General features: G+C 40.5%; 2 protein-coding genes across 6 annotated transcripts in view; one reads left to right on the top strand and one right to left on the bottom strand.

The window, feature by feature from the left end:
* Positions 1-21,107, top strand: part of lpar2a (lysophosphatidic acid receptor 2a) — a 25,980-nt gene extending 4,873 nt beyond the window's left edge. The window contains exons 6-7 of one of the 2 annotated variants that reach the window (XM_038709954.1): positions 742-768; positions 18,290-21,107. In XM_038709954.1, coding sequence (XP_038565882.1) covers positions 742-768; positions 18,290-18,458 — 196 coding nt within the window. In that variant the 3' untranslated portion in view covers positions 18,459-21,107. The remainder of the gene's footprint in view (positions 1-741; positions 769-18,289) is intronic. The other variant, XM_038709955.1, reaches the window with a different exon arrangement.
* Positions 200-27,527, bottom strand: pbx4 (pre-B-cell leukemia transcription factor 4). 4 transcript variants are annotated; one of them, XM_038709966.1, is made up of 10 exons: positions 26,788-27,527; positions 22,821-22,894; positions 9,068-9,312; positions 8,089-8,279; positions 7,836-7,971; positions 7,351-7,507; positions 5,303-5,305; positions 5,091-5,194; positions 4,074-4,160; positions 200-3,679 (listed from the first exon to the last, which is right to left on the bottom strand). In XM_038709966.1, exons 1-10 carry the CDS (start codon positions 26,970-26,972, stop codon positions 3,590-3,592), a joined length of 1,272 nt encoding a protein of 423 aa, XP_038565894.1. In that variant the 5' UTR covers positions 26,973-27,527; the 3' UTR covers positions 200-3,589. The 4 variants fall into 4 exon arrangements, with proteins under 4 accessions (XP_038565894.1, XP_038565891.1, XP_038565890.1 ...); XM_038709963.1 differs by lacking the exons at positions 5,091-5,194; positions 5,303-5,305 and adding an exon at positions 24,447-24,560 and having other exon boundaries at positions 200-3,706; positions 26,788-27,526; XM_038709962.1 differs by lacking the exons at positions 5,091-5,194; positions 5,303-5,305 and adding an exon at positions 24,447-24,560 and having other exon boundaries at positions 26,788-27,526.

The raw sequence follows: 27,527 nt of genomic DNA, 5'->3' as shown, positions 1-27,527 counted from the left end.
AGTGTAAAATTAACGGATTCTTCAGTTTTTCTGCCGGATATCAGCCAACGTTTGCCAAACTACCTCTCCTCCATGTTTGCATTTGTGAATTGAATTAAAATTTTAAATGCATGTTTTAAAAGGCTGAAAGGGATTTTAATCCATGTAGAGTGTTTTCCTCACCGTCAATGAGGCCAACAGATTCACATATTAAGCATCAGATGGTGCAATCTCTCCTTTTATTTGACTATCACAATAGCATTTGTGACAAATTATAAAATGAAACACTCCTAAATTCTGAAATCAGATACTGAAAAAAAATCACACTAAATCATTTTATTAATTTTCTAATAAGAACACTACAATTTGTCATATTCTTCCTTTTTGTTTTTACTCTTTCTAGAACAATTCTAAAGTTGAGGTATAAAAGGAGTTCATACAGACTCACACGTCTGAAAACAGTGGGGGTTATATACAAGAGAAATGGAAAGACAGAGGTAGAGAGAGGGGTAAATACAAGGGAAAGAGGGGAGATACAAATACTAATAAAAACAAATTAAAAAGGGTTAAACCATTTGGTGCTGTGGAAGTCATTTAGTCACTTGCAGAATCAAAACAAGATTTAAACATGATCAATAGTAAGACATAAAATTAAGATCTATGTTTTAGAATTGTAAATCTGTTGCAAAAATACAATGCATACACTGACGTCTCTGTACTCATTATTTTTTAAAGACTTCTGCTTTTGGCTTTATTTGACAGGGAAACTGGAAAGGCAGGGAAGAAGCGGTAAGAACTCAGCCTTGATATGTGGTACACGTTGTGTAGCGTAGACCATCTGCTTTAATGTGAAGGTCTCTCACTTCCTGTTTCACAAGAATTAAAACTACATTTAGTATTAACATCCTGCATGCAAATGTACTGCTTAAACCGCTCCATAAACACACATTTCTGATTTAATGGCATGATTTCAGGTTTCAGAAAAGCTTTTAAATTTAATGAAGCACAAAGGGGTGGATATATATATAAGTGACTGACTAGGGAAGTGTGGAAAAAGTAGAAACTGAAGGGAGATCAGCTAGGAAGGGGGTCCATAAATCAATGTCTGCTAGAGAACCTCAGCTGATTAAATCCCACAGCACCAAATGTTACACCTGTGAACCCTACATTGCCACCTGGTTATGTAACAAAAAGTCCTAAATAATATTCAAACTTGATACAGAGTTATTGTGAATCCTGTGACACAAAGGCCAAATAAAACTGGCATCTCAACCAAACATCAAAGTTTATAAAAGAAAAAAAAAAATACTGAAACATTACACAAACTGTACAGTGACATCCATTACAACAGGTAGAAAACGGGGTGGGGGGAGGGGGGTGGGGGCATGATAATTTGGTGTGGCGATAACGTTATAAGATACAGTCGTATGAACTGCGATGAGTAACAAAACAAGTAATTAGATGCGGGATATCACACGTGACCAGCTTATAAGCTCAAGTTTTGTTCTGTAACATATGGTTCAATAAAGTCTTGACTGACACTTAAATTTTCATAAGGCTTTACCTTACTATCAAAATGCTTTGTTATTCACAGAACAGTTAATGTATAAAATAGTTCCAAAGAATGAAAATCCCCAAAAACGTTGCAGGTTTTTCTTAAACACAAGTTAAGAGTTTTACTACACCCAGTGCTGCCTCTTTTTTTTTTGGTAACAGGAGAGAGAGAAGCCCTTGCCCAATTGGCCATGGAACTACAAACAATAGTTGTGGTTTTACCATAAGGTATTAAAAAGGATGGGAAAAGGGGAGAGCATACCTTCTATGCTCACAATCAAATTACAGGTGTGATGACAGTCCTCACTCCATCCACCCTCCCATGACGCCCCACAACAACCCCCCGCCCCCAAATAAATCAAATCAACTTGAGGCATGACAACACCACACAGAGACACACAGATACAAATATAATTCCCTCCTCTCCTCAAACTGAAAAAAGCTGGCTGTGCACCAACTTTAGAGAGACACAGAGTAGCATTATTACATTGCTGAACGTGGTTATTTTTGGTTTTGTTACAACAGAAGGTTGTAGTGTGTTGCCTCGGGCTCACAAGCTTAAAATGTTTCAAGATGGGGAGGAGATCTCAGTTGAACCCCACCCGGTGTGTCATTGGCTGGCGGAAGCACCCAGTCTCTAATAGTTACAAAGGTCAGAGGGCACCGGCCAGTTTGACTAAGACATCCCAAGAACACTGTACACACACGCCCACACGAGAGACACACATCATAGCAATACATGATGCACTTTCCTTTTTGGTCTGACTGTAATAATTATACCCTTTTATTTTTTTTTGTTAATAAAAACAAAGCTAAAAACTCGGAAGGTTAAATGAAAACAATAATATCACGCCTAGAAGTCCTACATGCATGGAAGACAGTCACGTTTCTAAATTCATGTCACGTTTGTCCCAATAACACATCAGTGCCCCACAATCTCTCCACCCTCCTCCTAATGTCATTTAGATGCTTTTACTGAGCTCATTTTTGGTGGTGGCTGGTGCATTCTTGGTGAAACAGCATTAGAAAATAGCCTACAATCAAATAAACTAGTGGACAGAAAGCAAGAAGTTAAGTCTACAAGCAGTCTACCAACACCCTCTATTGGTTAGCAACAAAAAAGGGCTCTTAGTTACATCCACTCAACAAACGATATTCTCCTCTCTGCCCTTTCCTCCTCTTCTCACCAGCCCTGTTATCACCTGTCCTGTCTGCTTTAGAACAGTGATCCCCTTAACTACCTTTTTACAGGTAGACACCCATAACAAGGATGCTAACTTTTGTGCTTGACACATCTTTTATGTCAGCTCACTATGAAAACGACGTTTTGAGGTGTGTATGTGTTACGGAAGGAGGGTGCATGCACATTAGTGCACATCTCAATTATTCACTTTGAAATCTTCAACAGAATGAAACAGCAAGCTATAAGGACTGGGAGATACAACAGTGTCTTGTGTTGAGTTGGCAGAGGGTGATCTCGGAGGAACAGATGTGTTGACAACTACCGGGGCAGCACTTTGGTACGAGCAAGGTGAGCAGAGCTCCCTGGTGATCCGTATCAACAGTTTGGCTGTCAAATGCCAAGGCTTCAAGAGATACAGGCAATCACACACAGTTTTCCAAAGCAAAGGGTCGAGTGCAGAGGTCAACAGCACATGGACAAGCTGTGTGAGTACTGTGTGAAGTTAACGTGCATATACACATAATGTACAGACATCATGATCACCTACACGGCTGGGTCAGTGGTTTTCAAAAAGTCCTTGAAAGTAAAGATGTTGTCTTATCTGTCTCGGCATCAGTAAGCTCCGTGCCTCTTTTTATTCTGAGTTTAGGAGCTTCTAGCATGGAAGTGGAGCTGTGGGCTGGAGGGAGAATTCCTCCTAACTACTGTTCGGCTGTCCTGTGTTCCAGCACAGTTTGTGTTTATGAGATGCGAGTACAGCCTTGTGTGGCTGTGTACTTGAGAGACGAGGGAATAGTGAAAAAACAAGGACAGAAGATGGTAGTCAGAGCAGACCACAGTGGGAATGAAGTGATGGCAGGGAGAGCCACCGAATCAGTTGGAGGTGTCGGAGTGGACGCTGCCAGGAGGACCAGGAGGGGAGGTGACCGAGGGGGGGTTGGTGGTGTCCTGCCAGCTGTTAGCCTGCAAACAGTCAGGGAAGAGAGTATTCTGCATGAAGAAGGAGTTTTATAATTAGTAGTCTATATCAGCTATATTTGTGCTTACTAGCCAAAGGACATAGCCTCAAGATAGCTTACAGGCTGCATTCTGCATACAAAATGCTGTTCATTCTAAGAAATACCAATCTGTTAAAACATGATGACAGCTGATTACATTCACTGTTCTCATGCCATCAAGTTTCACCAAATAACCAGATTACTCAGGAATCTGGCTATGCAGCTAATCAGAACAGTTTTGCATGCATTGTAGTCCAGTTCATCCACCCGAATTCCTTTCAAGCAAACTCACATATGTGCAGGTATCCTGACTAACTGCAAACTTATTCCTCAGCTACGCCACAAAAGTTGGTACTCACATCCAGGCGATGAGGGGTGTAGAGGCCACTACCCGACAGCTCCTCATAGCCGCCCGTCAGGTGTGTAGCACGGTGCAGGGTATCCACCTGTCAGACACAAAACACACACAAATTTCAACACAAACTTAAACACCACAACTAGACAACTAAATAAATGTTAATGCTCCAAACTACTGATTTAACTACACAACCACAGGCTGAACAGAAGAGTGATAGTATCCACAAACCTCTACTGTAAGCATCAAAACTGTGAAACAGGAACTGTCACGTTTAAAAATAGTTGGTACGACCAGTAAACATTGTGGCCATTAAACCACTTATGCTCCAATTAGGGGGTTGTCTGTACGGATCAACTACAATCCATGACACCACCACGTGACTATGTAGTGCCCAACAGCAGAAGTCTGTGGATTTCTCCTGAACAACAAAACTGAACATCTATTAACAGACAATCACAGGGACAGTTCATTTTGAAGAAATTTCTTCTTGCTCTACGCAGGAGATGAACATATGGAGAGATGGGATGGGGGAATGTGTGGAAGGACAGGGGGAAAACGAGGACTAAAAAGACTCGGGGCTGTGTAAGTGTTGGAGGTGCAGGACAACCCAGAGGTAGAGAAACTGACTATTGCTCGTTCAATCCCCGGATGGGAATATTTCGCCTCTATGTTGCTACTAGAGTCTTGAGGAAGGCCGTTATACCTCTTAAAAAGGTCCCGTGCTGAGGCTGACCCTGTGCTCTTTTAACAAATAAATATGGACTCTGTACATGTAACTCCAGAGGAATATGCAATAATACAAATTTAAATAGTCTTAAACAAAGCGACATTAGCCTCTTGAGTGAAGTCTGTGTGTTTGTGTTGGAAGGAATTGAAAGGGTCAAAGGTAAAGTGAGGATGGGATCTGGTGAAAGGTCAGGGTCAAAAGTAGCTAGGCTAAGGGTAGGTATCCAGGGATTTTGGGGGGGGCTGGGTTAACGGCATTGAGAACAACTCTGCAGCTGTCCTCAGTGCATACCTGCGGCTGCAGAGAGGGGGCGATGTTGAGACCCTCCCCGTTGAACGCATGCAGGCTGAGGTAGGCGTCGCCTGTGTGAGACAAACTGTATGACCCTGGTGACCCTGCAGGCAATATATATAGCCAATATCCAATCAGCCCCAACACAGTGCCATGGGGTCAAAGGTCACCACTGGCCATGGATGATGACTGGAAGTAGTCAATTCTCATACCAGCTTCAATATGAGGGGTCAGTGTTCTCAGCCAGCTTATTCTGAATGGATCACTTTACACGTATCAGCTGTAAACTTCTTAAATGTGTGCCAGTTAGAAAATAAAACCATAAAAAAATCATATCTATGTAATTCCAATATTTGAAAATACACATTTTGTAGCTGCAATCATTCATTTGGTTTCTTGGGCTGAGCCGTCCTTCTGTGTGGATTACATGTTGGGCTTAACTGTTGAATGGGACACATAATTCATATCCCAATAGTTGGTGGTGTTTTGTCAGTCATCGTGGACTACAATCGGGGGGGGGGGGGGGGGCAGTAGTGAAGGCTACTGTACACAAAATGCTGCACAGAATCTGATAATGACTTTCGAACAGTAGGGTTCGTTGCTCGTGTTGAGATCTGCTTTAACCACATTTGAATCCCTCTCCACGTCAGGAAATTCTTGTTGGAAACCTAAATGTTTACTACAGTCTTAACAAACTGTGATATTCAAATTACATATATCTATATTGGTTTTAATACTTTGTATAATCAAGTCAAAAGGTTTGTGGTGTACAAATTTATGTCTTGTGGTGCAAATGTAGCCTTACTTTAGCAAGATATCCTGTGAAGTAGTTTATTTGGTGTCTGCCTATACAAGTTGTCATTGCATTCTTATCACGTATCTCACCATTACAATCTAAAATTGTAAAAATCTGGTTTAATACTTATGAATTATTATAAAAATTAATAATATTTTAAATATTATTAAATTATTAATGTTAAGACTGATGAAAAATGCACAGAATAAAACTGAACTGTACACATCTTCTCATTCAGTGACTTATGCTATACTCCCTCTTACTATCTTTACATTTTCGATTGATTTCTCAGGTCATTTCAGCTAGAATAGAAAAAGGAGCACACCATCCGGTCTTTCATGCCTAGGATCACTTTTTAATAAAATAGCCCATCTCTCACAGAAAGCTTCATGTCACACCTTTGAGTTTAGTTACTCTTAAAAGGGTTTAATAAACTGTGTCAAAAGTGATCGCCATTTTTAATACACTGACACTATAAGAGTGGAAATGGCAAAATTAATCCAAACATCTAAATGATCACCTACCTGGTCCATTCAGCTTCCCTGGCATATTGGGGTCACTATATTAATACTATGTGGTGTGTTGAACAATGGTTTGAAAATAAGTTGATGTGCAATGTAGACAGCTTGAGGTATGTCACACAACACAATTAATTGAGCAATTAAATAAATAAATAAATAAATAAATGAATAATGAGGATGATTTTTAGGAAGAGATGGACAGAAAGCACTTGAAGCAGACATTAGACGAGTCCCTCTGATACCCAAGAGAATCACAAAAGTCCCAAGTCATATTCAAGTGTTTCAAAATAAGACACAAAACGTGGCACAAGATGAATGCAAGTTGTGGCTGAGAGAGAACCAAACACCACAGCTACCCACATTACACAATCCTCAGCTGTATGGTCCTAATTAACTGTCCTGCACACCACTGACATAATAGAAAACCAAAAGTGTTAAGTATATATTATATATAAAAACAGTGGTGACCTTTTACAACACAATCAAATGCTGTCTTGTAAAGTTGACAATACTGCATGTTATAGTCTGAATATTTTTATTCTCTTCTTTGTTCGATTTAGAATGCTTTATTTGATGCCATGGTTGAAGACAAATTATGCAGCAGAGTGTAAAAGAGGGCGCTACTCTTGGCAGCTGGCTTGCAGCAGCAGTACCAAATGAATAAAGATTGTGTCTAGGTTTCTGATTATACACAAGTATATTACATACTGTGTTGGATAGAAGAAAACTTTTCACCACTGATTTCATCCAAAGTTTGGGAACTGTTTGAGATCACATTTGCAGTGTGGGTTTTCCTTTGAACAATCAAGTCAGCCCTTCATACAGTCGGTGTGGCTCAGTCAAGTTCAGTTATGTGTAAAAACAAAAGTGTACATAGAGGAACTAAAGCCTGTTAATGAGAAGTAGCAGCGTTTGTGGGTAGATTGCACGGAGCATGTAGTACCTGAGTTGGGGGTTGCCGGAGAGTTAGCCTGGCTAGCCTGCGCAGACACATTGGCAGCATCCACCGCTGTTTTAACTGCGTAGAGGTTCGCTTCCTCCTGGAACTTACCAATGTTCTTCTTGTAGCGTATTCTCTTGTTGCCAAACCAATTAGAGACCTGAGGAACAGATAGATGTCAGACGTTTCAATGCGTTTCCTTTGCATTCATCTAACTTTTGTAGCCACACTGTTTTGGCTCGCTCAGCTAATAAATGAACAGAAGTTCATAATCTATACATATTAATCTTCTTTTCAGTCTTTTAGACCACAAAACAAATGAACTAATTAAAGCCTTTTCAAAATATGCTATAAAGACTGTTCTGATTCTGAAACAGAGACAGGTGATCCTGGGTTTGACAACCAAAATAACCTCAGCTTCCACAAAAAACACATGCAGTGTAATTTTGCTTAGAGTGTCCTAGATAATAGTGGTGTAAGCAATTCACCTGAGACACAGTGATCCCACACTTTTTGGCCAGTTCCTCCTTGGCTTCCTCGCTAGGGTAAGGGTTAGACAGGTGGGAGTAGAAATACTCGTTCAGCACTTCTGTAGCTTGCTTGTTGAAGTTGCGCCTCTTACGTCTGACACAGAGAGAGTAATAATGAACAACATGCTTAGATCAGTTCAGCCATCAAGAAATTAATAAGCCATCTAACACACACACACACACACACACACACACACACACACGGACAGACCTGGCGTCAAGGAAGCGTGAGCGCAGAATCATGACGGCCTCGCAGGTGCTCTGTTTGAGCTGCATCTGAATGGAGCTGAACTTGCGGTGGATGATGGCCACCATGCGCTCAATCTCCTTGGGAGAGATGGGCCGTGTGCGAGACTGCTCTCTCAGCAGGTTCATTACATGGTTGGTGAACTCACTGCAGGCCTGGACCAAGGAGAGAGAAAAGGAGTTGAATGCTACTGTAAAAAAAAAAAAAAAAAAAAAAGATAGCCCAAGCACAGATTATGTCTAGTGCCATGACATTGATGAAGACATGTAGTCCTCTGTTGATCGGCTGTCTTCATCTTTTCTAATTAATATTAGGATGCTTTGTTTGTGGGTTACTAGTAGCATTTGAACCATAAAATACAATTTACAGCATTGGTTGTCAATCTTTGAAACACCAGGAAAGGGTGGCCCAATGCCATAAAGATACCAAAAGCCAAGAATGCAGGCTTGATAAGTGACAATGTTTTTTTCCATGTGGTTTTGGAGTGATCGTCTCAATTTCTGTTCATACCAAAAATTAACATATTTGTCAAAATACATTCTCATGCTTTATAATGAAAACTCCATCCTTATACACCCGTTATTTAAGCAGTTAAATTTTAAGTAAAGCACATTGCGAAAGACTTGCTGCCTGAGGCATGTGGTTGCCAATCCCTGCACACGTTTTCATTCCAAACACTACAGCAGCTGATAATGGTAATTAAAATACCTCCAGACATGGAAACAGAAGTAATCAATCTTATAGTGGTGTGCAATACAACAGTTTACAATATATTTCCTTTTTCTTACCACAAGATGATTTGTTACCAAACTGATGAACCCAAGTACAGAGGAATTAAGTGTTTCACTCTGACTGACCTACATATATATTTATTATAACTTTTTCAAACAATATTTGTGGATAACCGTATATGTTCAAGAATTTAGGTCTGCTCTGCACACACCTGCTCATACTTCTCCAGCTCAGAGTGATAGATCTGGCGGATCTGGGCAAGCTTGGCTCTGTAGTCCGAGTGTTCGATGCTGCTGTCGGTGGGTGAGCCCCCTGCTGCTGCTGCAGCTGCAGCCGCTGCAGCCGACCCTCCGCCCTTCTCTGGTCCTGACACACCCTCTGCTAACAACATGTTGTCCAACCGCATGATCTGGGGATCTGGGGGGTCCTCCTCCTGCACACCTCGTATACTCAGCACTGGAAAGGAAAGGAGATAAAGTATAGGAGTAAGGCAAGCAAGGTTAGTATTACCCAGTTTGAGAAAAATAAGTCTGTTTTGGTTAGTCTGTCCAAGCCAGAACACCTTTCTAAGGCTGAGAAAACCTGTTGGTTAAAAGGAAAACTGACAGAGCACACATTTACCCCCCTAGAAGAAGGCTAATACTGTGGGTTCAAACGGTGTATAGGAAGACGCTGAATCACTACTAAAATTCAAAGTAGTGCAGCACTGTCAAAACCCAGTCAATTTTCTCCCATGAGTCATTGCTATGAGTATCTGGCTGAATTCTCAATGAGCCCAAACTTCCTCTAAATAAACAGCAGAGGGCAGTGTGGTCCCTCCGTGGCAGGCTGCCAGAGATAAGGGCATGAGGCATGGGACCAGTAATGGGAGTGCATGTGCTGTCACTATGAGCCCCAGTGGCCATAAGTATAGTTATCAGTTGCTGCTCTCCACCACTGCATTATACCAGGACCTCTGTCAGCCTGCAGCCATGCTCTCATCTCTCTCTCTTTCACACATACACACACCCTCACAGATACAACTCTGTTACTGAAAAGTTTTAAGTACAGACAACCATCTTTTCTTCAGAGCCTGAAGCTTTTAACATTTAACTAAATTTCCTCTTGCCCCTTTTGGTTCTCAGTCATTCAACTTCAGACATTAAGAGTAGAAATGCGTTATCACAATTTGATGTCTTGGGCACATTATTGTATTAATTCACAGTGATTTTAGTGCTAAATAGACAAACTGCAAAATATTAGAGCTCAAGATTAGTTGATTAATCAGTTAACTCACTCCTAACCTCTTACATGCACTAGCAAACAGATGGAAAATAATCAGCGACATATCTGATAATTAACAAATAAATAATTAATTGTTTTTTTGTTTGTTTTAACATTTTTGAAGCAAAAATGCAAAAAATTCACTGGTTCCAGTTTTTCAAATGTGAGGATTTCCTGATTTTCAATCGTTGTAAACTGAATATCTTTAAGTTCTGGACTGTTCAAGCAATATAAAGACGACCCCTAGGGGCTGCAATTATGACAGTAAGGAAGTTGTCTATGGCATGTTTGTAAAATAATATGGAGACCAGTGCAAAAAATATTAAAATGTGACGTGAAATATTCAGTGACATAAAAACACATCACTATGTTCACATTTATGTTGATCTTTGTAACTGGAGAGTAAATTAAAAGGGGTAAAAGCCAATTTAAACAGCAGTGAAACTAGACAGGATTCTGAAGGAGACAGACACTAACAATATGGATGACAAGATTAATCCCAGTGGAAACTGGGTTAGGCGCTTGTCCTCTTTAAGGATTACGCTAGTTAGTCAAAGCTCATCATCAAAAGGTTAGGGGGTGCATGAACTTTATCATTCATAACTTCTCTTGTTAACGCAACTGTAACAATCTTATGCGTCTTTATGTAAAGAGTCACACTGAAAAACAAGTTTGCAGCCTTGGAGCAGTCAGAGCTAACAAATGAGTAGAGCTGAACTGTAGGGCTAACAGATGTGAAAGAAATGAGGACAAAAACAGTTTTGCTTAAAGTTTCCAAGTGCTATGGAGCAGATGAGTTTTTGCTTTTTCAAACTTCATTTGATAAATGAGTCTGTTCCACCATTTAAGGCCTCTCGTAGCAAAGCCTCCACCCCCCTTTTTTTCCCTCTTGTTCCTTCTTGCCTTTTTCTTTCCCTCTGCTTAGGTCTCTTCTCTCTCCAAGGCACATTCCTGCTCTGCTGCTCCCCCATCTCAGGGCTCAGGAATGCAGCAGACCCAGCCGCCTGAACTAATGACCCTGATTCGCCCATCTCTTTCCCTCTTTTTCTTTCCTTTCAGTCATTTACAAACAATCTCTTTGCCTCCTAGCCAGATAACCTATAGCTAATTTATTGATCTAGGACTGTAAGTATTTGTTTTGTACCTGTTGAATCTACATGAATATTGGGATACTTTGCTTACACTCTGATGGCGGTAAGTTTTGTACTCCAAAAATTTAGGCCATCGTGCTGCAGACAACTCTGACTGTATGTATGTGTGGGCTGATCTTCAGAGAAGTACAACTGACCTTCAGTGAAGAGGGCAACTGTGGCGCTTGAAGCTTCTCACCTCTCCCCCCTCTCTTTTGTCCCCACTCCTCATTATGGCCCCCAGCTGTAGCCTAATGCCCCTACATTCCCCTAATTACTCCAATTAAGCTGTGATTACCCACAATTGCACTCATGCACAGTCTAGTGGCCTTGTAGTATTATAGCAGCTGTTGAGATGAGTTAAAATATTGCACAGAAAAAGGACCATATGACACAGACACAGGTAAAATGGATAGTACTAAAACCGGACCACAAGACCAATGTACAAAATAATACAAATAACAATAATACAACCCCTACAAGTCTGAAAGCAAAATCTAAACACCATTTCCTTTTGATCAACTGGCTCCTGACAACGCCGCTGGGCTGGTTCTGTTACTGAGAGCTTAAAACTCAAGAGTGCTGTAAGTAATGATACTTAAATTCTCTCTCTTTTTTTATAGGAAGACAGCTTAAGGCCCACAGCCTGCATCCACAGCTCTTAGAAATCACACCATTATGCACACGTTACCACCCTAGCTGGGCTGTGTGGCATTGAGAGACGGAGCGAGCAACACATACTATGAAATATTCAGGGTATCCAGCTGGGCTTTCACTGCATACATAATCATTCTCATTTCTGCACAGCCAATGTGGAACCGGTGTGCTGTGCAGACACAACACACAGTATATGAAATGGTGCAGGTAAGGGTGAACAACCTAACCAATAGTGTAGTGCTGTACATTAACTGTAATGCCTTCCACACATAGGGAAAGATAAGACTTAAACGCAGCCAGTATATCATTGCTCAGCTCACAACACAAGCTTTATCCTTGTCTGTCTTTTCCCTAGCTAGCATCCCCTTTTTCACTCTGTCTCCCCCAACACACATCCCCTCCCCCCTCTCCCTTTCAGCGCACCCCACCCACCTCCCCCAGTGCCCCCCCCCTCTGTTCTCCATTTCAGTCGAGTTCTCCATGTGAGCCGCAATCCCTCATGCTGTCAGCCCCCCCTCTCCCTCTCTCTGTAGACAGACAGGATTAGCATTTTAATTGCATCAGCTCCCTTGGGTATTCTCAGCCTTTCACTGGGAGAGAGCAAGGGAGCGGGAGAGAGAGAAGGATAGAGAAGGAAAAAAAGGGGGGAAAAGGTAAGGAGAGAGAGGATAGAAGGAGAACCAAGGAGAATTGAAAAAAGGAGTCACAGGAGAAGAAATGTGTGAGAGAGAGAGAGAGAGACTACAGAAATCTACAGAATCCAGAGTACAGACGTGTCAGAGAGCGAGCGAGCCAGAAAGAGTGAAAAGATGGGACTGTGAAAACATCAGTTTTTCCTTTTATTACAGGGAAATTCAGATAAAGAGAATGGGCCATAGAAAGATGGTTTTCACAATGAAAAAATGCAAATTTACCTCACAAAAACTGCAAAAGACAATCTCAACTGCAGCTCTGGAGATATAATGGGTAAAACCCTCTGTATACGGATTATAACTGCTTGCAGGATACAAAATAGTGTCGGTGCAATACAAATGTAGGTAGAGAAAATAAGAACTGGGGACAATCTGCCTATATTAAAGTAGTCTTTCACATTTTTAACAGAGATTTTCTCTCTTGCATATAAAACCCAGAGAATAAGCTTCAAGCATTACACTAAGGATGGTTGTTTTAAACCCACCGGGTTGAATTTGGTTTCCAGGTCCCACGAAACTTGCCTCTAGACTCTGACACATATTAGATAAAAATGGATCCTTTAGTGGAAATCTGACAAAACCCAAAGGTGACCAGACCTGATCTGAATATTATGTTTCCCGATTCTCGTGTTGGATCAGTTTAACTTCCACTATGCAGAAAAACTGTAATGAGTGGGGTTAAAGAGCAATGTCCTTGACCTTTAAATCCATGCCGTGAAATAAATACTTCACCTTCATTATGTTAAATTAGTTAAGTCTGTAAATGCAAAACACACATGCTCATATTGTGACTAGTGGTCTTTAGCAATCTGAGGAGGAGCCTTGCTGTCAATGGACCTTTTATAAAATTATATATTGTAACAATTGATTAATATCAACTTTCACAAACAGGTTCATCTTTCCATATTGCAATGTGATTTACCAAGCCATTTCAGTAGAATATGGATTACTCAAAAAAAGGGCTTGGATAAATAAAATGTTGCCTTGGGCGAGTTGTAGAATATGACATTAAAAATGAATAATTTCCCTGATGGACTTTCCGCAAAATTGATACTGTGAAATGGTTAATTTCTACTGAAAATTAAACATAAAAAAGGTATGTTCCCCATTATTCTAAAAGGGTGTTTTTTTTGTAAAGTAATTTCAACTTAATGAGCCTAATCCATATGTCTATTCCTACTTTAAGCAGCTCACGCTAATCAGCATCTGTTTGGGTAGTTCACCAGAGTCCTGCTGCACGCAGCCCCCCACTCTTACAAACACACTGACACACACTGAGAGGTAAGGATTCAGAGTAAACACAGTGTGGTCTGATTAAGGTGTGAATTGGAGATCTCACACCTTGGGCAAACACAACACTTCAGTCCAACACATCATTAATCAGTCCTTAATTAACTAAAGAGAAGCTTGGACAATCCAGCGATGACTACGTGTACAGTAAAGTATTAATGATCAGCACCTGCTACGTTCCTTAAAACATTAAAAAACATTTCTTATTTATAGCATGACCCATTAAAAAGACTTTTTCCCCCCCGTCATACTATAATATTTTCACAAATACAGTGAAGGAGCTCAAAAAATGTCAAAATAGAAATTACGTATGACTCTAATCATATCAAAATGAAAAATTAAAACCAACTTTATTTTCACTAAAATGAGACAATATACTCAAACTAATATTTTGTGTGCCTGCGCATGGATAAAAATGACAAGACTGTGACAAAAAATAAAATACAGGCACAAAATTTGGCTTCAGGGCAGGCTGACCAGCTTAAGTGGTCAAAATTTCAATCAGCCTGGTTATTAGTTAACATAGTATATCCTTTACAACATGTTTTCCTTGTGTTTTTGAGGAATTTGTATATCTGCTACCACTTGCAAGCTTATCCAGACAGCATGGACAGCATTAAACAAACAGACCTTGGGTTAAGGGGAGTATTACTGGTATTTCCTCAAAGCTAAGAGTGATCGGAGTAAATGTGATTCAATTTGGAGCATACTGCCAGCCTAACTAGTAACGCACCACACATTGACATGTTATGTTAGGTGACTGAGCAATATAGTATCTTTTTCAAGAAAATATTTGTGTCAACATGGAACAAGTGCTAAAACCAATGTGTCTGAAATGATATATAAAGCACTGTTCTCTAAATCTCTAACATGATATCCCCAGTCTAGTACAGTTCTGTTGCACACAGAGAAAGACAGAGAGACATAGAAGGAAGAATTTCAAATGTCACAGGAGGAAGAGGAGGATGATGAAGGGCACCTAAGCAGGAGGCTTGTTAAAGCACTGCTAGGATCTACCCCCAGTCAACTCTCATCAGGCCAGCTGCCTCCTGTGCTCATTAGCACAGACTCTTAAGGAGCTCCTAAAGACTTTGTGAAAAATGAACGCTCATTTGAGAGGTCGTTAATTTGCACTGTTATGCAAATTAGGTGGCAATTAAGCGATAGATCAGAAGAGCAGTGCCCATTTATAACAAGTGAACAAGCATTATGACACAGTCAGATGGTGCCAGAGAGAGCTGAGGCTACATGGTTAGTCTGCACAGGTCCAATGTACCAGTTTAGTAAGGAATAAAATCACTGTGCAAATATTTTATCTGTCTAGTAAGGATAACAATCTACCAGTGGTTTTACAGGAGGGTATCCTTAACTGGCTTTGCTAACCTGTACACACATTCATTAGCACTAATCATCCTCCCAGAGAATGGACTTATTCTGAATTAGCGACAAGTACTACAACATAAATCCAACCATCCATACAGATGAAGAGCACTATGCGCTAAAAAGGCGCAAGGGCTTCCCACTAATAGCTTGTGCAGACTACACAACTTTCAGCGTCGGCCGATTGCCGTGCTGTTCAGACTACACAATTGCCATCTTATGATGGGAGTCTTGAAGTTGTTGTTGCATTCACACTACGTGACTGATCGGTGACAGGGGGTCACACACCACACGAGCAACGGCTGTGTCAGCTGACGGCTGGTTTCCAAACCACTTTGGCAAGAAAACGTGTGAAATGTGAAATGACGAGACACTACACATGAAACAGCTGTTATTATAAAGATAAAAATTATAAAGACAAAGAACATGGGTGAAAGAATGGATTAGCACACGCAGGTAGCAGGGATTGTCTGTGCTATAGAGAGCGCTGGAGGTGAGTTAAAAGTGTTTTGGATTTAAAAAGTAGCTGCCTTCTCTCATTGGCTGCATGTGGATGTCGAGTCAGCCAACTTCTCCAGATATTTGGCATGCTAGATATCTGCCCGGCGTCTGCGATGCGTCAGGGAGCCATTTTGATGCGTCGTTCAGTAGTTCACACATAACGACTGGCGACCGCAGATCGATCACTGATTTACCCCTGATCATAGCCTGACAGTCGCTGAGCTCGCCGACCAGCAAATCGGACTAAAAATCGTGTAATGGGAACTAGGCTTATCTGTAATAACCTAATCCGGCTAATCTTGGGGTGGCTAGTAACCCCACCCCCAGCAGCCCGCTCCCCTGTATTTATGACATGGTGTGAAATATACAAACAAACATACAGTCTGGGACAGCAATGTGCACTACTGCAGAGGGGTGGAAGGCTCCCATCAATTGTAATTAATCCTTAATTAGTCAGGATTAGGAGCGAGGCTCCAACACTCTCCCACCCCACCGCCACCAAACTAATGCAATCCAGCTGAGACCACATTTACATATCTTTAATTAAAGACATGCCGGCTTCCTTTAAGTGCAAAGCCTAAAAGCAGTGTGAGAGTCATAGACATGCGGAGAGGGAGGGCAGATGAGATGAAGAGGTAGAAGTCTGCCCTGTGGGTGATCCTTGACCAGTACTGATTGGTCACTCAATATTTCCTGGTTTCTTGTTGTTGGGCATAAATTGAAGGAAATTTGTGGACACTAAGTAAGACGTAAGTGTACAAAACATGGCGCCATGCCTATTGTGTCACTCTGGCCAATTTCATTTCAGCAGTGTCTGCCACCAGTATGTGTGTCCACATCCTGAGTGTTGTTGAGTTGTATTTGCTGATCATTTTAATTTAGTAAGTAACTCCAGTGAAATATGGTGTAAATACATTTTCATTCCATTTTCTGCTTAATTTCACTGTATCACACAATTTTTTTTAAGAGTTTCAAAAATCAAGCACATGCAAATACTTGATCAATGTTGACCCATGTTCTTAACTCCTCTTCCAATAAGCCTACTGGTCTGGCGTCAAAGTAAATCACGTTACGCAAATTGGATCAGACAAAAGTGGGCATTTGTCCAAACATAACAATGCAATTAATTAACACAACCCATGCCGTTAATGCTTGTCAACTATTAGAAACTTATACTCAAGTCATCCATATCCAGCTACCCTGATCCTATTGGTGAATCATGGCCAAAATCATGTTAAGTCAGTCTTAAAGGTAAACAATTGCACTGAGCTCTTCCCATCCTACAGCACACTCCAACAGCAGTTTCCCTTGTCAGTATACAGAAGCCCAATTCCTATAGGAATAATACCACATGGGTAAATCAGTTGGCCCACACACCATTAGGCTGAAGGTTGGGGTGCTCTGCCTCCCCAGTTTGAGTTGAGAGGGAGTGGGGGTGGAGTGTCTGTCAGGGCCAGGGGTCTGTGTGATATTAGCCGTCTGCCAATCTGGCTTGGGGAATGGACACCGAGTAATTACTCCTGCTCTTACTGCCTCATCAATCTCCCTGTATCACTCCTGTACCCCCCCCCCCCCACACACACACACGCTCTTCCCCCCCCCCCCATTGTCTACTGCAAAGGAGCAGGGGAAAGAAAAAAAAAAAAAAAACGATTGAGTGGCAGGACACCACAAAACACAACAGAGATTGCTGAAAAGCCAATGAGATAATCCAGCACTGCTGCATAGTGACTATAAATACAAAATAGGCTTTTTAAAGTAGAAAACCTGAGAATTTGACCAAATGAGAAGTTGGTGTGACTGTACAAAGGTGGATGGCCTATTCCCTTTTTGGACCCATCTGATAATTAAACTAAAAATGCAGGTATTACGCATTTCTGCAACAAGCTATGTTTATCTTGTTACTACTCTTGGCTTAAAAAGGCACTGTATGCCTTTCCTCATAAAACTATAATAAAAAGACGTCCCACAGGTTCCTAACAACTCATAAAATGTTAGGGCTCTGTTCAAAATTGGGCTCTTTGAAAACTAATAATAATTAAGTTGCTTTAATGAGGCATGTGATTCACTAGAATTCATGCACTGCACTCTGTCAACGCAAGAGGAATACAAACATCTAAATCAATCACATGATGATGAAAGTGTTTTTCATAACAAAAATTGAGTGCCACAGACTGGATAACATGATGTTGCTGTCGTCAAATTTCATGCATGGCCTCTGAAATAAAAGATAAATAAATTAAGACTAAAGTGTTAAGTGGCTGTGAACAAACACATCACAACTATGACTATGACTCACAACTATGTGACTTTTAATCGTGTTGTTCTGTTTTGGTGTTTTTACGATTACAATCATGCTGTAATTCAATTAACATGTAATTGGGGGACTGGCTAATGAAATGGTATTGAAATGTATATAGACACCATGAATACCAAGGTAATTTGGTTAAGGAACTTACATGATTCCAATAACCTGATTTAACATGCTGTTGTAATATTTTTGGTTTCTCTCTTATGTAGTAGTCGACACTTCCTACCTCCTGCTGCAGCCATGAAGATGAACACAGTCCTGAATGGTGTGTTTTACTTTAAGAAACACCCAGACGGCTCCGTTGACAAGTTAAAAGCAGTATGCACCTTGTGTGAAATGGAATTAAAATATCACCGAAGCACTTCGAGCTTAAGCTAACGTTACCATCAACATGCTAAGCATACAGCTAGTACAGCTAATCATGTTGATGCTAGCGGACTGAGGCAAAGCACTATTTTGGAGAGTGCAAGTCATGTACATTGTTGTCGCAGGGGACAATTGTTGAAACTGAGAAAGCAGCCAAACTGAAACTCCTACTTAAAGCAAATGCTGTATCATTGGTTTCAACTGAACTCAAAAATAATGTAGCAATGGAGTGGTGTGTATTTTGTTTGTTGTGCACTTGTGTGTACATTTGTGCATGCACCTTTGCTGTAGAATTTTTGAAAGCGAGCTTAAGGAAGACTTTATTTCTGAAGACATTGATTGTTTTACCTCAGTCTTGTTGCACATCTTTTGATTTGAAATAATCAAATAAATCTAAAAGTCAAGTTCATAAACTAACTTTCTTTGCATTAATTTGATTTCCAATCAAGATACACTGGTAAGAATTGTTATTATTAATACAGACTTAAAACAGTTGAGATAAAATAATAATAGAATTTTAATCATGTAATACAACATACGATTAATCGTGATTAACTATTGAAATTCAGCAATTAATCACAATTAAGAAAAAAATTATCGTGTGACAGTCCTACTTAAAACACAAAACAACACAAAGTGCTACACTGTTGTGGGTGTGTTGCTACAGTTTACAGAATAGATAAATAATATATATATATAATAATATGAACCACTTGTAAGGCTTAGTAATTTCCAACACACTGCATGTGGTTTACACTCCTTTGAGCTAGAATTTTACAAATCTGGACAGTCAACACAACAGTGTTCAGTGTTCATCACAGTCAAATTAATTTTGACAAAATGTAAAATATATAGCAATAAATCCACAGAAAAAGAAAAAGTTTATTCTGAATATATTTGAATTTTATTAATTGTAAAAAAAAAAAAATTGTATTCATTGATAAGCTATCATAACTAAACAGGAAAAGCATTTATCTTAAATGTAACCAGAAACAGCACTGACAAAACATAAACCAGGGAGCGAGTTCATTGAGTTTGCTCAATCTCACCCTCACCATTCATCCATCTTGTCAAAACATTAATAGGATGTGATGATGGGTTGTCAGCTAGCCGCTTTGCCAACATACTAGCTAAGTGCTGCTGGCTCTACTGGCGGGCATCGACTGTGGGATTTTGGGGCTTGTAGGTGGTTAGATAAATAAGACACTTGAATCCAACATCATAGTCAAATTAAAGAAACACTACCAGACTGATCTTCATTTTCAACCAAACAGTGAAGTTATTATTTGGAGGCAATGTAAAATTAAGCTCAGAGGCTGGTCAGAAAATGCACAGATAGAAGGGAGTGAGCCTGTGGCAGAGGCAGACAGCAAATAACCAGTGCCCCAGGCACATTGTTAGGACACTGGCACAACTGGGCACCTAACAGCAATCAACTGGCCTAAGTTAACATCACATTGGCTACAGGCCACCAGGGTGTCCTTGTTGTAAAAACCTCACTGTTGTTGATAAGAGATACAGATTGCATATCTATGACTAGTGGTGTATAGACACTAGTGGTGTAATGATGAGGTAACATTTCAGCCATTTCAGTCTTAGATAGATAGGATACTAGCCAGTTTGTCACTATTTCTACACAGCCAACAAGCGGCATTATCCCACAGAGTTGTTTATCAGACAGCTTATCAAGATGAGTGGCAAGTGTTAGGGTGTGAACTTGTCCAAGGGGGGGAGCCCTGCAATATAATTTGCCATCTCCAAGCTAAAAAAAAACCCATATAGCTTTAATTCAACTTGAAAAACTGTTTTTATTTAATTTAAAACCTGTCCAAAAATAAACAACTAGGAATGTTCATGTTTGACTTGAGCAGGGTGACAGAACAGAGTGAGTGACAGATTCACTGTTGTCATGTGTAAAGCACAAGGAATGCATGAAAGTAAGACGAAACGCCTCAAACATACCCAAACTAAATGAAGAACTTCTGAGAGTAACTGCAGTGGCTTGTGAGAGATTTTGGCATAAGCTGTCCCATTGCACCAAGAGCTATTTTTACAGCAAATACCCATGAGAGCGAGGGAGAACAGAACCGAGTTGAAGCAAAGCCACTGGCTTTCAACTTTGATCATTTCCCATGTCCCTCCAAGTGCTTTAATTTCTCTTTTACAGTGTATATTTAATATAGTATTAACAAGAATCAAATTTCACGCAGATGGAGGTCATGTTTAATGTGAGAGCTCAGGACAACGCAGGCACTGTTGTAAAATGGGAGGTGTTTTGGGGTGGTGGAGGTTGGAGAGGGGGGTACTGGCATTAGCGCAGAACATTTTCTTTACAATGAAAACAATCTAACCAACTGCAGCACTCAGAGGAATTCACCTCCCATCCCCCACACCCCACCACCCCTACTCCACCACCATTACATTACCATATCAAAGCCCCGAGTTCAGAGCAAGTCTTCTCTTTCAAGAATGGGAGCGAGGCAAAGGGAGGGAGGGAGGGGGTGAGGACAAGACCGAGGCAGTAGAGTAGACCCAAGACCGAGTTTGCTTTTATCCCTGTTCAGTGTGTGCATATGTGTGCAAGAGATACACAGTCTGTGTATGTGTGAGTGTGTGTGCCAACACAAGTGAATGTTTGTTAGAGAAAAAAAAAAAAAAAAAGACTGCAGAAAAATCTGTGGAGATACCAGAGGACTACTGATTGGGTCTTCCACAAGCTGCACTGAAGAGAAGTCAATTCACATTCCAGAGGCACATAATGGGGCCTGCAGGGGGTCTGATGGAGTAGCAAAGAAATGCCAAAGCAGGTACACCGTGCAGTTAGGAGGGCACTACGTGGCAGATGGCCAGCAGAGTACAGGCAAAGCCAAAGATCTCAATATATCATGGTTGGCATATTCATCTCAAGCATGAATCTATCGTTAACCTACCTCAACGCCTTGTCTGTTTTTCTGCTTAGCTTACTGTATGAGTACTCACAAACCATCTCTCTATCTTGCTGGGAGACTAAATGTGAAAATCAAAGTGAATGGCATTAGAGTAAATAAGACCACTGGTTGCCTGGGAAACAGTGTACCCTGCCCCACTCACTCAAGCCTAGTCTTTACTTTAGTCCAATCACTGGAGAGCAATAATACATTATTGACAGAGGGCCACAACAGGCAGCAGTGCAGCATTTTCAAATTGTATTTGAACAAGAGAGTTTGCTGTTAGAAGATGTACAAGGCAAGTGAAAGAGAAAAGCACATAGAAATACAAGAACGGAGGGACTGGCAGAGGGAGAGGATATAAAAACGCACCTCTGCCATCCTTCACAGGCCTGTTCCTTTGAACCACACAAGAATCTGTCAGATAGCTGACTCGAATAGCTAACAAGATGAGAATAAGCTGCGTGTTTATTTTGAATAATTTCACCAGTATGAGCAAATCTGAGATATTTACATGAACATATGGCAATAATTTCCATGATATCATGTGTATTTGAAATTCAGGATTATTTTGTTAAGACAGTGTCAGAATAGTTTCTTGTTGCTTTGCATGTTGTGAGGTACTGTATTAATGTGCATAGCAATTTACTGCCAATACACAATTACCATACACTGTGTAGCTTTTTTTAACAGTGTGGGGGAAAAAAACCTTTTGGTAACAGTTTGACTGTAATGAAATAACCTCTATGAACTTTTCCACATCTGTGTTTTTTCCCCTGTCTGCCTGCTGGCAACTAGCTGTGCATGAACTTTCTGTCAGGTCTGATTTTTTAATCTAATCATTTGGATTTGATAGTTTGTAGTAGTCGTAGTTGTAGCATTATGTCTTCCCTTGCCTTAATATAATAAATATTGCTGTGACATTCTGTAAGAGCCTGATTCATAAATTTTGCCACATTACGGTTCATTTGAGATGGAAATTGACAAAAATGAAAACATGTTAAATCAAGCAGTATATTTCTGCATTCAGGTTCTCCAGGTCAAAAGATTAACAAAATTGCAGCAATAAATAAGTATGTTACCTCAAGAATTGTTTGCATGTTCTGAAGCAACTTCTGTTGTCTGACTCTAAGATTAGTTTCAGCAGGTCAGTGTGAAGTCTGAACAGTGGCCAAAAATAGGTTAAGTTTCTATAATTCCTAGGCCAAAACAACAAGCGGCAATGCCTATTTTGCATTATCTAAAACCAAAACATGCACAATACATGCAGCTAAATCAGTTCTACAACAAATATAATCAATATTCAAATCAATAGAGTTCTCTGCAAGACCAATGGAAAAGTAACTTTGTGCCAGGGAAACTGGAGCAAAGGCACACTACATCTCAACACTAGGTTACAACCTGTGCAGACAGGAGAACACAAAGCATGAGTGAAGTAGAAACTCACCCGTCTTCTCTTTGATCTCACAGAGAACGCTGAAGAGGGCTGGCTTCATCCTGTGACAGTTCAGGGCATGCTTCCTGTAAGAGAGAAGAGGGAATAAGAGAGGGAGAGAGCGAGGAGGATTACGATAAACAGACCTCCATCTCAAATCATTCCATGTCTTCCCAAATAAACCAGGTAGAAGAGCTGTAATATGCATACAGCACTTCAGGAGTGCAACACAGCAGGACAGAGCCATGTTGTTTAAAAGGTATTTTCAATTGCCAAATGCCTTTGTCCGTGTAGAAACAACCCTGATGCATCAATCTGAACTAGCAAGAGTAATGTTGTCATTTGGATGCTTTGCACTGTGGAACAGGTAATGATGCCAAACCTCAAGGTCATCATTACTGAGCACCAGATTCCAGAGTTAATTCACAGTAATCTAATTTCTACCTCTTACAGAAAGACTCATTCCACAAAAGTAGATGTGAGTTGATAGAGAGGATTAGGATTAAGTTGCAATTTTAATTTAATCAGAGATGTTCTCTTTATTGCCAAACAGGCTAATAGCAATTAAGAGAAAAGGCAAAACTTATACAGTTCACCATAATGAAATTAGAACACCTTAGCAACAAAATGCCCTGCTACATCCATACACCCACACAACTCACTCGTGTATTAAAACTTGTAAGACTGGAATGCTGTAGCAAATCTCTGATCCTCATACGACCCTAAATGACTTGACACTATAGTCTCCAATATAACTATACAGACAGTGCACACCAATTTTATCAAAGAGAAAGAGGGACTGCATTTTAAAGCCTCCAATTGTTTTTCACATTCAAAAATGTGAAAGGAACACATAATAAAAACATGTAACTAAGCATGCAATACATTATACTACACCCGTGTAACTTATAAGGTTCCACTATTGTTGAGATTGTCAGAAGATGCCGTTTAACTCTATGGTAACTGTGATGGCCATAGTTTGCAGTGCTGTTGTAATATTGCATTAGCTTGTAAAAATCTTTCTGTTATTCGTGCACTCTATGGATTTTTAAATTTATTTTTAAACACATGCATGTGGATGTGTTCTATGGAGAGTTTTACAAATCACAACGGGCATAATTTATTGTAAAAACAGGTTTCAGTGGCAACAACTTTATTAAGTCATTGGAAAAGTACAATAAACATTAAGGTGAAAAACAAAACCAGCGTGAGGCCTCCGTTTCTGATGAGCATGAATTGGAAAACATGAAACAAAAAACCCGCTGAAGATCACCCTAAAATAAAGCATTTCTTTTCCAAATAACATTGCCAACAACACATTAAAAACAACCACAGATGAATATGATTTGGCTACACCTGACCTCAACACCAATTCCAGTTGTGAATGTCCACTGCAGTATTAATGAGGGGACGATGGTGACTAGCAAATAGTGCGCCTACTGTATTTGCCACGAAAGACTGTCTTTCTGTGAGAATATTGAGGCAGTATGATGTAAAGTGTTATGTGTCTGGCATTAAATGTCATTTTGTCCACCAATTCTGTCACTGCTGGATTTGAGTTGGGGGGAGGGCTGCCTTCAGCATGGAGGGTATGAGCAGGAGGGGGAGAAGGAGGTGCTCATGCGGTCCTGTACTGACCTGTGCTGGAAGTTGAGTGGCAGGCCACCCCCTGCCATGCCCCCCCCTGCTCTCCCTCCCTCTGTGGGGTCGTCTGATCCACCCCAATGCGCCGGCGATTCCTCTGGCCAGCATCTGAACATATGGCGACAGGGTGAGAGGATGAGGGCGGATGGTGCGCAGGAAGTGTACTCTGCAACACCAAGTTCTTGCGCTGCCCTAACCACTCCCCATCCCAACACACTGCCACCCTGCACGACAAGGGCGTCATGCTCACATGTGAGCCATCTCACACATTAATTTGTAGATCATGACCGAGGGAAAGATTAATATGTAGGTGTCAAACTTGATCACAGTTAAGTATGATGCTCATAAAGACTGTACATTTTACTTACTTATCAACTGCTACATTTCAGTAACAACAAACTGTCTGGTTATGTTTTGGCTTTTTACCTGAAGTAAACCTGAGAAGCAAATTAGTAAACAGCATAATGATTCCTCGGTGCAAGCTCGTCTGTCAGCTACTGCTAAACACATAGTGTTCACAAGATGAATATTTAAATATGACAATTGCCTTTATTGATTATACACATACGCATCAAGGATTTGAGCTGTACATACCACGCAATCTGAACCACTGAATTAACAGTAAGCTGCTGCCTTTTTAGTATTAGTCTTGCACATATATGGCATGATGAGGACTTGCTCTGAGTGGGAGTTTAGATCAATACAAGCATACAGCAAGGACACCTCTGGCACTTCCGAAGCAGCCACACCTTTAATTAGTTTTTCAGAATAGCCTGTTAACATCTAATATTAAGCCTGCTATATGATCTCTACTCTACTATCTAATTTAAATCCAAAATTGTAAAAACTCTAATTTACATTATATGATTCACCACAGTCTAACCATTTGTAAATGGTCAGCACAAATCATAAATGGAAAAAAAGACCAGGAAAAGAATATGACTACAGTAATATTACAAAGTAAAAATATTTGCATTTGTCCATACAGTAAGGCCTGATTAAGTCCTCAAACTTGTACTGAAGAAAAGGTAATATCCCAGTGTTCATAGGCTGCTGGTATAGCATCATCCCTCCCCCTCACCACCATCTCATTAATAGAAACTCGATTTGCGGACAGCTGCACTCGCGTACACATTATAGGAGAATTGATTGCACCCAGCACACAATGAAAAGGATGAACACTAGGGAGGGAGGGAGTGAAAGAGGAGTGAATTAATTAAGAGAACCAGGTGGTCAAATGTTGGGTGGAAAATCACTAGCTAATGACACATCACACTGTGGCCACAGTCTTGCAGTGGACGGTTGTCTATTGTTGAAATACTGACGCTTCATCTGAAACTGACCTTATGCTCCTTGAGCCACATGGCAAATGAGTGCAGGTCGCTCAGTCACTGTAGTGCATACTCTTTACAATAATGACAAGTAAAACCCCCCTAACACAAACATTAAGTGGCGAGCTGGTGGCGAATCATATGAATGAATGATTGCTGTTATCACAGACAGCATTGGGCTGATACCTGGGACAGCAGAGTAATCCTTACCCTTACATCAATCTAGTCACTCATTTGCATTTCAATGATTTAATGTTATTGACACTCTGATGTAGAGCAGCAGTTCAGATACATGTTGTTATAATTAGGCAAATCTAATTTGGCAGACTGAAAGGCAATATGTGGAAGATTTGGCTACATGACCAGAAGACCTGATTTCACTCAGACAGCTCTGACTTTATCAACTTGAAACATGCACTATGTTAGAACGCATTTTGGATGTTGTTGATGCACTACTGATAAGTTTATTAATTATTAAAACTAAGTATAAAGTATGTAAGTTTAGTTTTTCATGCAGGCGGTAATAAAAGCCTTTCAAATTATCAAATGATGTGGCCTAATGTAACTACCATTTTTTAAACCAAAAGATCCATGCAACGCAATTACAGAGGCAAGTGGTTATGTGCATTTTATACGGCTACCGTTGCCACAGACTCGATAGGAAGTAGAAACTTTTTAATTTAACACTTCATTGACAAACCAATTAAGATAAACTTTGTCGCCATATTTCAACCAAGTCAGCATGTTTACAAACTACAATTTACAAGAAAGCACGATATGAAGTAACAAAGAACCTCCTTTCAAACTACAACAGCACTGTAATGTGGGAGTTCAAGTTATTCTGTAACTAAATGTACTGGGTTAACGGCGAATTACATGCATTTGCATACATTTTGCAATTACGCATTACATTTACGCTCGAGAACTAAAGCAAAAATAAAGACACATACAACGCACTTTAGCTTAGCTGTCTTGAGTGGAAAATGGCTCTTCGCCCGTCTTACCTGGCCTGTGCTTCGTCCAGGCTTTCGTCGGTGATGGCCATTATTTGCTGTAGGATATCCCCTATGTCTTGTTGAGGTTGGCCGAGGGACTGTTGTTTCCTAACCGAGTCTGGGTCACCAACATCGGCTTGTGATAGTCCACCGAGTCCGGTGAGACCCGTCATCATCCTGGTCTGGTCATCCATACTTTCAAAGAAAACTCGCCGTTTTCCTCAGTCGAAGAATACACACAAATAGCTAGCCTGTTAGCTAGCCAGCAAAGTATTTTCTACGACAAATCATACAACACTTCTTATCGTATCCGACAGCAACGATTAGAAAATAGTTAAAGGGTGTTGTCATAAAACAAATCACACAAACACGCTTTACATTCGGTTGTGTTTTCCCCCCTCAAGTCAATAAAAAGCGGGCAGGCTAACGTTAGCTAACCACCGAGTGAAAAGCAGCTAGGTTAGTAGCTGTAGCCCAGCAGAAAAGCAGCAGGGACACACATGCACGGACTGTGTGAGCTTGCCAACAGCGCCTCGCACATTTTCGAGAAAAAAAAATGTAAAAACGAAATATATATCAATGGACGAACACTCTTATCTAGAAATAAAACTCGCCAATTTAAAAAAAGAAATAAGACATGGATACAGCGACTAAGCTTGCTGACCGTCTAGCTCCAATCACAAATCTCCTACCAAAACAGACCACGGTTTGCCATTGTTATTGATGTCGCGCGAGTATGTGGGATGTTC

This window comes from Micropterus salmoides, unplaced genomic scaffold, assembly GCF_014851395.1.
Source record: "Micropterus salmoides isolate LMB-PRFRI ecotype aquatic unplaced genomic scaffold, ASM1485139v1 Ms_hic_scaffold_10, whole genome shotgun sequence".
Classification (NCBI taxonomy): domain Eukaryota; kingdom Metazoa; phylum Chordata; class Actinopteri; order Centrarchiformes; family Centrarchidae; genus Micropterus; species Micropterus salmoides.
Note: the sequence above shows the minus strand (reverse complement) of the source record. Positions and strands in the feature narration are given on the sequence as shown.